This window comes from Anarhichas minor, unplaced genomic scaffold (assembly GCF_050575085.1).
Source record: "Anarhichas minor isolate MPS153535 unplaced genomic scaffold, ASM5057508v1 ptg000045l, whole genome shotgun sequence".
Taxonomy (NCBI): domain Eukaryota; kingdom Metazoa; phylum Chordata; class Actinopteri; order Perciformes; family Anarhichadidae; genus Anarhichas; species Anarhichas minor.
In genome coordinates, this window is record NW_027466491.1 from 6,288,961 (window position 1) to 6,300,418 (window position 11,458).

Below are 11,458 nucleotides of genomic sequence, written 5' to 3' on the forward strand. Positions count from 1 at the left end.
GTCTTTCTCAGCTCGTGAACAGTTGAAGTTTTAGAGACACGTGGTTTTCACAGGACAGCAACAAAAAGTCCGGCTGCTGTAGATGTGATCCCTGGACAAGAGAACTCAAAACTACTGAAGCTACTGAAGCATGACATGAGATAAACAGTGTAATGTGTTTATATTTGAAGGGGGGGGGGGGGGGGGGGTGCCTTTATTAGACACTGTAGAGAGTTGAAATGAAGAGGAGGGAGAGACATGGGGGATGGCATGAAACAAAGGCAGCTGGTTAGCATGTTAAACTCCGACAGGCCACCAGGACGAACTGTAGGAATGTGTTTCTTTGTGGAGAATGGAGACCAGGAAGGCTACTGCCAACAAGAACCCTTCCTATGTATGGAAAATGAGCAAGATCGTGATCTATACAACTCAAAACCTCTCCTCTAACAGAGTAACTAATACTAAATGGGTAAAGATGTAAGCACACGGCGCTGGATTCAGTCATAGGTGGTGGAGAACATTAAAAATGGTTTTATCTGGATTTACGGGAAGTCAAAATTGGGGCCAACTTTGTGTAATCTAAAAGTCCATTCCAGATCTGAGGTGGATTGAAACTAAATGCTGTTCGTTTGCCCTCTGGAAACAGTCAGCAGATAATTACCAGATCAACCAAGCACAATCAGAGATGTTCCTAAACCATGGACGGATTGGATTATGGATACAGCAAAGTCAATGTTACTGTTTAGGCCTATTTCACTACATATTCTGTCAGCCTTTGCTTACGGACGGAATTGTAATAGAATACGAATGTAAAGTAGTTTTAGTTGCTGCCGCAGATTCCAACTTCTTCTACTTTGTCGTTTCCTTTGTTGTCGTTTGCTTTTGTTTCCTTTTCTGGTTTTTTTCTCTCTCTCTCCCCCTTTACCTCGCGTAATTCCGACAGCCCGTGAACGCGGCGCGGCTTCATGCTGCGTCTACCTCTGTTTATTTTCAGAGCGGTGACGCGGACGCTGCACTCCGCCTATATGGGGCTCGTCAGACGGCGGCGGGGACCGGGATTGGTGAGCTGTTGTTGCTGTAGCAGCTTGTGTCGGCGCTGTGGTGGAGGGAGGAGGAAGAGCGGGGTATAAAAACCCGCGCCAGCGCTGAGAGCTTCACTCTGGTGGAGGAAAGTGAGCACGGAGGGTTGGTAGACGTGGCACCAAGTGACCCCCCGCAACTGCCCCCTGTATTTACAAACAACAGGCGTCTATTTGCCCCCACAACCCTGTACCGTCTCGGCACACGGACTCTCTCTGAAGGAGAACTCCCCTCGACTAATAAATGCCAAGAGGAAAAACGAAAGAGCCAACTGATCAGGATCGCCGCTCGGACGAAGTGGAGAAAAACGGTCGGACGAACACGTAGTGACTAAAACAAAGCACGGATCGCCGCCGTTACCGTTCTCAATGCATACCCTTTGTGCCCGGGGAACGATGAAGCCAGAGATCACCGCCGCCGTCGGATTTCTGTCGAGATTTCTGCGGGTAAAAGGTCACGTAAACGACAGACAGGTCCAAACATTCAACCAAAGCTTACAGGATATTTTGTCAGGTAAGAAAAACACACAATCCTCTTATTTGCGCCCACAAGACGCCAGTTAAAAACACCTCACCGTATACACTACACTCTCACACGTTTGGTTTAGGTGTCTTTGGAGCGTCAATTGCTTAAATTCGGCTTTTATTTGGGTTTAGATTGATTCAGGAGAAGCCTTTCTTTGTTCTCGCAAGTATCGCTGTCAGCGCTACCAACGCGCACCGCTGTTTGCGCACATCGAAAAAAGGGAATGGAAAAAAACAGGAGTAAACACAGCGGGCGATCTTAATCGAACGATTTTGTCGACGATTAAATTGCTACAATCGGATATTTTATTTACCACAAAGATACAAAATGAGGCGGTTGGATGTGTTACTTTGTTTGGAAGAAGAAAAGGAGGAGGAGGAGGGGGGAGCGCGAGGAGCGAGGAGCCTCAAACAAGGAAGTGCGCCTCGGTCGATAACGCTCTCAGAGAACTGAGCAAAACAGCCCCCAGTGAGGCTGCTCAATTACGTAATGCATTGGACGAGATGGGTTGATAATGAAAACAAGTCCAATACCAAACCAATCTGCAGCACTGGCGCTTACAGACATATTTATTTTTATTTTTATAAACAGTCTTGTTATTTGAAAACATCACATTTTGCGACGTGTGTGTGTGTGTGTTTCAACAGTGAGGGAATGACCTTGTTTATTTTGTTTCCCGGCATTTAACGTTACATTTTGACCTTGTTTACGGTGATGTTATGTTTTACCACGTCTCCCGTTCATTTTAGCACATTAGCTATTTACAGTGAAATCACATTATTCTGCAGAAAATGCAGCCTTAAATTCAGCCTTACCTATTTTATTTATTTTTTGTATTTTTCGTTTTTTTTAGAGAACAGTGCTGCTCGCGGATTGTGTCTAATTTTCTGCTCTGAACACATTCCAGCCAGAGAGCTCTTAAGCTTCTATACATCTGCCTCCATATACTAAGCAGATGACCTACATTTCCTCCATAAGGAGCTCACTTGTATAAAAAAAAAAAAAAAGTACTTTGCAGATGCAGTAGGCTAGTATGACCATCGTTGTAGGTAAATAACAACATCTCCACAGTTAGAATATAACTGGTTGCCCAAAAAGAACGACACAATACCATTTAGTACAAACTGCAATTCATTGTAGGTGGCCTTAGGTGCCTGTGTAAAATGGGCATACGTGTTTTTTGGAGAGTTGTTTGAAGCAAATCTTGAGATAAGATTTCCCCAAAAAATATCATCACTAAGCACATTTTGACAACTGTTTGTAAACAAGACACAGTTTGAGTTGTATGGACTCCGCTGCCGTGAGGTCTGCATATGGGGGAGGGGATGTTTTTCCCGGTGGGCGCCTATAGAAGGACATTAAAGACACAGGCAGCGTAATCGGAGGGGAAATCCACTAAAATGAATTGAACCTTGCTGTATATTTAGTGCACATAAACATGAATTATATCAAAGTAATGTGAATTGTAAGGTTCATCTGTCGTGTGCAAGACTTGGATGCGATGATACTGTATTTTGAAACTGCCGTTAACTGATTTATAGTCCAATTCAAACCAAAATGTCCAACGCGGTCTCATTTTGTGCGCGAGGCAGAAACAAAAGCATGTGGTAGTATTCTGTGAGGGCTCGTTGCTACTAAACTAGGCCAGCCGGAGCTCTTTTGTGCCTGGAAACGCCACAACCGCTCACTATTGTGTCTGCCTGCTGAAAAGCTAGGGGTGCCTAGCTCCCCTAGGCAAACTAGGCCCAGTGACCAGATTTCAAATCACGATAGTTGTGTAATAGTTTTCGAAAGAGCTTCGATTCGTCTATTTTTATCAGCAGCAGTGGGATTTGATGAAAACAAGCTCGCAGAGCGAGCCAAAAGAGAATCTCCGTATGTTTTGTTTCTGGTGGTCGAGGTATAAACAACCCTCTGTTGTTAAACGGAGTCAAGCGCACACTGGTCTGCATTCTTTTGTGTTACCTGTCTGTCTCCCCCCCCCCTTCCTCCCATGTGCCCTCCTTTTTAAGAATAGGCCCTGTTGAGCTGATCTTTCCCCAGCTGCTCCAGTGTTTGAGGGTCGCGGCCTTTTGTGGCTCAGTCCGAGGCTGAAAGATCATTCAGGCCCTTGTGCTCTTTCACGAGTGCCAGTCCGTCCATTAGCTCGGCAGTATACAGCCTTCTGTGATAAGACACGGGGGGGGGGGGGGGGGGGAGGGGGTTGTTTTTATCCGGTGGATGCATACAGGTGGCCTTCGGGCCCCTGGCCTGAATGCTGGCCTACTTCACTTACCCTGTTTCTCTTTGTCCACAATGAAGTTGGAATCAATGGCAATTCAGTGTGGATGCATCTTGTCAGAGTAGGGGGGGGGGGCAGATTTAAAACTATCCTAGGAAGAAAGTTAGAAAGTCCCCTTTTTTTTTTTTTTTTTAATGTATGCCAAAAGTGAATTTATGCAAGGAAAGAGTGAGCCATGTTTTACTTCCTCAAACACCCAAAATCTGTCAGACAGTCACCAGTATAATTTTCCCCTCATCGTCATAACCACTAAAATGCCTTGAGCGTACCGTAAGCAGCGTCACTAGTTTCACTGCACTTTGAAAAATAAACTTCCACACAGACTCTGACGAAAAGAAAAACAAGGTCCTCTCCCTTTAAGAGGCGGAGCCTGGTGTCCCAGATGGCCGACAACATTTGGTGTTTTTGTTCAGCCAGTCATGGGAGAGTCCGTCACACTGACGACAGCCAGGGGAGGGATTGTGCAATTCAATGGCCCTCTTTTTGTCACGTAGGCCCAGGGTGCCACTGGCCGCCTGTTTATGGCTGCTTATCAGGACTCTAACAGGTGGTGCTTTTCTGTCCTTCATCTACTGAACACAACTGTGCCCTGCACTTTAGTGTAGATACGTTTTGTTTTATGGGCGATAGGCGAGACACTTGCAAGACATCAAAATGTAATGGATTACAGCAATTATAATTTTCTCTAAATAGGTAGAACGTTACAGTTCATGCTTTTTGCAAGACATTTTATTTTGACTAGTCGGATCCCAACTTGCCTCCTGGCAAAATAGCAATACATGAGATTAAGATCTACTCCTCTTAATCATTAAGCCCAATTCTTATTGGAGACGACCCAAATGTACACACTCAGTAATGTTTTCAATGAATTACATTATTTATTGGTTTATTTGGTAGGGAAAGTGCACATTAATGAATATTACTATAAATGCACCAGAGCTGGCCAAAACCATCATCTGTAGTCCTGGACTACAATTGGTTAAAGCATTTGTATGATAAATAAAGACTTGACATATTTTTCATCGTCCTTTCAAGACCCTGTGTGTTTGTTCTTTTTACGATGTTCCCATCTTAAACAGTTTTTACAGCCATGGTATTTTTATTGGATCACGTCTGACTTATCTGACACAGTTTCAACCTTTGGACGGCCTCGGTTCACATCCATGTAGTCGGTGTACAACAACACATTCTTCTCCTTTTTATTGGTGCACATGATGCGATTTTACCCGCTTTACATGTTATTACAAGCAGCCCGATGGTAGTCCCTCCAAAGCTTAACTTTCTCTCCGTCTACTTTTCTCTCCCCTTTGTCTCTGCAGAGCAATACAAGCACCACTGGTTCCCAGACAGGCCCTGCAAGGGTTCAGGTTACAGATGCATCCGCATCAACCACAAGATGGACCCACTGGTGGGGCAGGCGGGCCAGCGCATCGGCCTGACCATCCAGCAACTCTACCAGCTGCTGCCCAGTGAGCTCACGCTCTGGGTGGACCCCTTCGAGGTGTCCTACCGCATCGGCGAGGACGGCTCCATCTGCGTCCTGTACGAGTCACAGCCCTGCCCCGTAGTAATGCCGGCGATGGTCACCATCAGCTCCCCCTCAGGAAACGGTATGTCGGGGAGCCCCATGGTGGACAGTCGCATCAGCTGCAAGGAGGAAATGATGGTGCTGGGCAGAGCCAGTCCCTCCAAAGCCTACAATATGATGACTGTGTCCAGTTAAAGAGGCCCGCCGTCACCCACCCCGGCCTACTTTTGTTCTGGGTCCCGTTGTGGCTGGTCAGATCGTATGATCAGATCAGGGTGAGCCTTTTTGAAGCTAAGAATATGAAATGAAATAGTGAAAGAAGAAAAAAGAAGAAAAAGGATGTGGCCTATCATCCAGGTGATGGAAACCTTGATATTTTTTACCCTCTCCCCCCATTAGCATCTGTTCTGTTGAGTCATTGGATCAGCTCGGCACTTATTTTAGGAGAAGCTTTGTGGAAATGGGACTGTTGGGGCAGCTAAACAACCAACCAACCAACCAACCAACCAACCAGGAACCCCCTCGACTGTAAACAACATGGTGATCAGCTCCACCTCCCAAGGGGCTATCATTGACTTTGCACTTTCTTACTTGTGGTTACGATGGGTACATGTTTAACACACCACAGCAAAACACCAGAACCTAAATTGTAAGGTTTTTTTTTTGTTTTTTTTTAAATCAGGAACCTACCCCTTGAATTTCAAAATCCTGAGGTTTTTCAATTTGCCGTTTTCACTTGTTTTGTTTCTTGGGTGGGGGAGGAAGTTGAGGTTTAGACTGAAGCCTTTCACAATCCAAGCTCAAGGTAAAGAAACACCCAATGAGAGCATCTCTATTTTCTATAAGACCCCCTTTTTGGAGCACAGGGAATTAGTTTTCTTTATCTTGTAGCTGGAAAAAGGCTTTCAGTCTCAACTTTGCCTCCCCCCCCTCCCCTACCATCAACACAGAGCCTCAGAAAACCGTCATCTCAGCGTTCTCTCTGTAAGTGCAAGTGGAATGTGTTGTGACACCTGCTACCTGTGGATACCAGTGTGTCCCGTTGCACTGTCGCCCTCCCATCACCCATGTATGTGTAGCTTTCTGGGGGGAGGGCAGGGGATCCGTCTCCTATCCCCCTCCCCCGAGTTAATGAATGTTGTTGAAAATCACAATCAAGTTCCTGTGTTGTTAATATTGCCCCCTTTCCTCCAACCACTTTGTCATCTCCCGCATCGCCAAAATTCAAAGTGTAGCAAAAGGGGGCGGCCTATTTTACCCAAATTTTGGTCTCGTGGCCCTGAATTGACGTTGAATGCACTTTGACGTGAGATTGTGTGGGATGTGTACTTTGTAGAGAAAATCGCCTGCATTCCATCCATTCGAATGTCATCTTTTCGCGCCGTTTTTATTGTCCTCCCTATTCTTAGCCGTTTGTTCATACTGTAGCTCCCACGTTGGGATAGACTAATGTCTATTAAATCGGGAGTGTGCAACTCTGGATTTCAAAACTTTTTTTTTTTTTAATGACACTGTATTTGTGAAAATTTCAGAGCGCTTGATTTGGAGAGTATTTTAGGTGGTATGTTAGAAACATTCTGTCATCCGTTCATATGGCACTGTTCGCTCTGGCAGGACGCAGAGCTAAGCTGTCCCCACCCCCCCCACCCCCAGATGGTATTTTGTGTTGCGGATAGAAGAAAAAAAAAAAAGTTAGTCTGGACTAAGTGATGACTGTGTAAGACTTTGGCCAAAGGGAGGTCTGGAGCGCCAACTGTTAAGAAATTAATATGAACTTAAATTACAAACACCAGGCCTCGTCAGCCTTCTATAATCATTTATTCCCATGGTCTTGTAAAAAAATGAGATCCTTATATGTGCATTGGAGGTTCATTGCCTTACGAAGACCTCATTGTCATGAATTATGAGCCATTCGTGATTTTTTTTTTTTTTTTAAACTAATATCAGGCGTATGTGAGCCAGCCTGGTTCGTGCGCTGCCCGGACCCTCACTGGAGGTGTCCATTTTCCAGCCTGGCAGTGTCAAATTCCCCCCCCCCCCCCCCTTCCTCTCCCTACACTCCTCCTGGTGTGTGGGGGTCAGAGTGCCTCACGTGCCACATATCACCCCTCAGCTCAGACCTCCTGTTCAGGCAAAAGCAAGGCAGCTTGCTGCTAGCGGACCCCCTGTGGATGCAGGTGGACTTAATGTGACACATATCATCATCCATCACTGTGGGGAGCTGGGTAAGGAAGGCGGGGATGGGAAGCTGGTGTGAGAGAGGGGTGGTGGGGGGCCAGGGTCGGACTCTTTTTGTCCAGGGCAGCTAAAATCCCTCCAGCCCCCCCCCACCCTTCTTGACTTATTCAACATCCCCCCCACCAAGCCCTCGACCCTCCCTAAAGCAGTGATGGATCGAAAACAAAAACCAGCACATGCGCTTGGCGCGCTCACGCTGCACTTGGGGGGGCGAGAGATAAGGAAACATGGATCAAAGATGAAGAATCAGGGTACTAGGCCGTTTTCTGTTTTCATCTCACTGGATTGCGCTGCACTCGATTACTGCGTTTGAGTAGCAACTTTGTTTACATGCATATGAAAGGGTGTGATGGCTGTCTGATGTACCCCCCCACCTCACTCCTGGTTGTGGGGCTGAGTGGTTTAACAGTGAGCTGGAACAGAGGCTGGGGGGGGCGGCTTCAGGTGCCGCCTGGGCCTTCGCCACTGGCCAAATCTGTCACGGCAGGCTGGTCCACTGCTCATCACCAGACCTATGGGTGTTTAAGCTCCCCTAAGCCTGAGAGGATCATGGGTAATAGAGCTATAGCCTTTGACGCACTGCAACCTAGCACCCCCTCCCCCCCCCTCCCTCCCCTGCTCTCTGTTGATACTCCCTTCAGCAATCTGTGAAAAGCAGCGATTCCATGTTGGCTAGATGGAGAGGAGCTCCCTGGGATGGGATCCCAGGGCTTTGGTTCCAGTTTTAAAATCACACTGCTCCATTAAAGCTTTTATGTCATGTGACAAGATGTTTTGAGATTGATCTATATTTCGGACGTGAGATGATCGTCCCAACTCACTTTTCTCTAGATGTATTTTATGGTCACACTGGTAGATTTTCTCATCTTTCCACTCCGCCATCCCCATTTTCTCCTCTTCATCCTCTTCTATAAGAGGATTTTTAGTCTGGTGATCTAACCCACTTTTAACAGTCCTTGTTTTTATTTTTTTTAGAGCTACAAAAATTCAAAAAATCACCAAAATCCCCTTTCGACACCTTCTCAACTGTACTACCACCACCGGAAATGGTTTAAGTCCTCAGTAATATTGATTATTTAAATGGCATCCATTGAGCTTGTGCGCACATAGGTTACATTGTTGTGAGAGTGCTTTTGAGTAGTCGGAGGTAAAATAGCACCTAAAATGCACTAAATATGTCGAGTTGAAGTTGTGTGACATTTGTTTTGGGGACGCAAGGAGTCTCTCCTGGAATGTATTGCCAAACTCAGGCCTCGGACATTCAATAAATACCCTTGTGGAGAAGTTGTGCATGTTAAGACATGAAACGGGAAGGGAACAGCAGTTTCGTTGTCATTGTCAAAATTGTCATCGATTAGTCGAATTATTGCCACTTTCACATTTGACGTGTTTTACACATTGTAGAATGTATTGTAACTGTACGGCATATGGTAGAGTACATAACATTACACATGGGAAGTGCCAATAATTGCTATCCGTAGGTGTTTTTTAGATTTATTCCTTTTTGTGTTTCATCTTTTAACATGGATAACTCTTTTCGTAAGTGAAGCCATTTGTGATGGGAGTGTTGGCAAGGACCAAAGTTGTTTGGGTAAAAAAAAAAAAAATATTAGTTTCCATGATCTGTAAGTGTAGACGTATCCTTTTGTTTTTGTTTTTTCTTCTTTACTTTCTTTTCAGTTTGTTCCTTTTTTTTTCTATTTACGTACAAAACCAGAAAATAGACAAAAAAATCTGAGCTTACCCAAGAAGAAAAGCTGTCTATCTTGTGATTTCATGTCAGTACATCTTTATCGTGTTCAGTTTCTTTTCCTTGGGTATGTTGTGATGAACTGCTGTAAATTTGTACAGTTCATGTAAATTGATTGTGCGGAAGTTGTACAGATTTCTATATTTTGGAAGAAAAGTTTTTTTTCTCTGTAATAAAAGATTTCCTATCTTGGCATCATATCCCCCCCGTGAGCTGTGTCATTATTTACTCGGTACAATGAAATGATGACTTTACAATTTAAAATCAAAAGGCACACATTAATCTTTAAATTCAATGGTTGAGACGTGTATTTTGCATGTCATTGTTTACCTGAAGGAGGATCTAAGAATATACGTGATACAGCAAGAGCTACACAAGCCTAAACCCTCGTGGTGTGGCCCCACTGGGGCCCAGATTGGAATTGGGACTGGAGAGGAGATCAAGTCACTAGTTCTCAGTCCTCACGGACATTTGCCCCTCTTGGGACGGCAAACTGCACTTTGAGTATAAAGAGATTTTAGGTCGCGTTCCATAAGCACATTATCCTTCTACGCAGCTGACACGGCTCTGCTGCTAAAACTAAATAAAATCTGCCTCGCTGATGGGCTGGATGACTGTCGGTAATGTTGATGCAGCTCCATATTTTCGGAGTAACCGGAACATTTCATAAGCCCTTTGCTGCGTCCCCTTAAAATGACTGTGGCCTGCCCTGATCAGCAAAGCCAATTGCTTCATGGCCAAATGCACATGATGTTTTTTGGACAGTTGGAATAAAACTCAGCGTTCCGTTTCCAAATGGAACTGCCAGTGCTTCCACCTCTTAAGTGATATGGATGCGACAGATGGTACCATTAGCACTTTGTTTTCCCCCTGAGATGTTGAGAGAATCCTTGCTAACTCTGCCGCTGCGCCCCAAACCAGCTGACTCTGCAAAACCCAGAGTTTGGATTGAGACTGCAATCTTTTGCAGCACTCTCAATCCCCCAGCTTGCTTAGCAGCAGACGGAGAAAAGAAAAACATTTGGCTCATTTTGACACGCAGACAAAGGATGGAACGAGAAGAGCTGGTTTAGCAGGAGCCGAGGGGGTGGTGGGGTGGTGGGGGGGGGGCGGAGGGACTGGGGTTGTGTTGAAGTCTGGCTTTGACTCTCCAAACACTGGCAAGCACGGGGCCTCAGCAGCTGGGGAGTGTGGGTATTGTAGTTTTAAGTTATTGAAATCTGTCAGCATGAAACAACGAGAGAGATCAGTCCTATTTAGCATTTTCTTGGTGCATATTCTCTGTGCTGCTTACTGCTAAACTTCCCCGTTCGGTCTCCGTGGAAGCAGGTCAAAGATTGTATGGACCAGCGTGGTTTCTCTGCAGAAAAATATCATCTCATGGGGGGGGGGGGGGGGGAGTGAATACAGAACCATCCAACAATGACACAAAGCACACGTGATCCAGATTTAACAGGATATTTGCAATCCTCCCCGGACACGGTTTTGCAATGACTTATTTGAGCAAGATGTTTTGACCAGTTATTCATCTCAGAAATGAAAAGTCGATTGGATGAACTTAATCATGTTGACATTATAAATATTTGCTGTTGCAACATGTGAGATGATTTTTGACATTAATATTCCCATAAATCTTTTCTTTAAAGGGTCAATTTATACTGCACTTGACTTACATTTCCTTAAGGCGGGCAAAATCATGAACTTCACAACATGTATGTAAATCAAGAGATTTAAGACATCAGCATAAATCTCTTTTTACTCTACTAATGAAATAGCTGCTAATATTATTCAAATTCTATTGCAGCGTATGTCATCAAATTGCATTGGAGTTTCAGCTTGGCACTGATGAAACAGCAGTGTAATATCTTCTGCCCTCCCCTCCCACTCACGTAGCAACAGAAATCACCCTGTAGAGATGGTTTGATTAGGTAGAAAGTTCTGGAAGGTGTGGCTGATTACCACAGAGGGATGAGGTGAATATAGTGGAAGGATTATAGTCGCTATGATACAGTAATGGCATGGAATGTCAGGCCACTTTAGTCTGTGAAAAATTCGTACTATACAAAAGTTCTGCCCT

General features: G+C 45.0%; 1 protein-coding gene across 1 annotated transcript; it reads left to right on the plus strand.

Annotated features, from left to right (window-relative positions):
* The first annotated feature begins 1,108 nt into the window (after nucleotides 1-1,108).
* Nucleotides 1,109-9,581, plus strand: btg1 (B-cell translocation gene 1, anti-proliferative). The gene is made up of 2 exons (XM_076111484.1): nucleotides 1,109-1,572; nucleotides 5,185-9,581. The coding sequence occupies exons 1-2, from the start codon at nucleotides 1,428-1,430 to the stop codon at nucleotides 5,586-5,588; spliced, it is 549 nt and encodes a 182-aa protein (XP_075967599.1). The 5' UTR covers nucleotides 1,109-1,427; the 3' UTR covers nucleotides 5,589-9,581.
* Nucleotides 9,582-11,458: the final 1,877 nt, after the last annotated feature.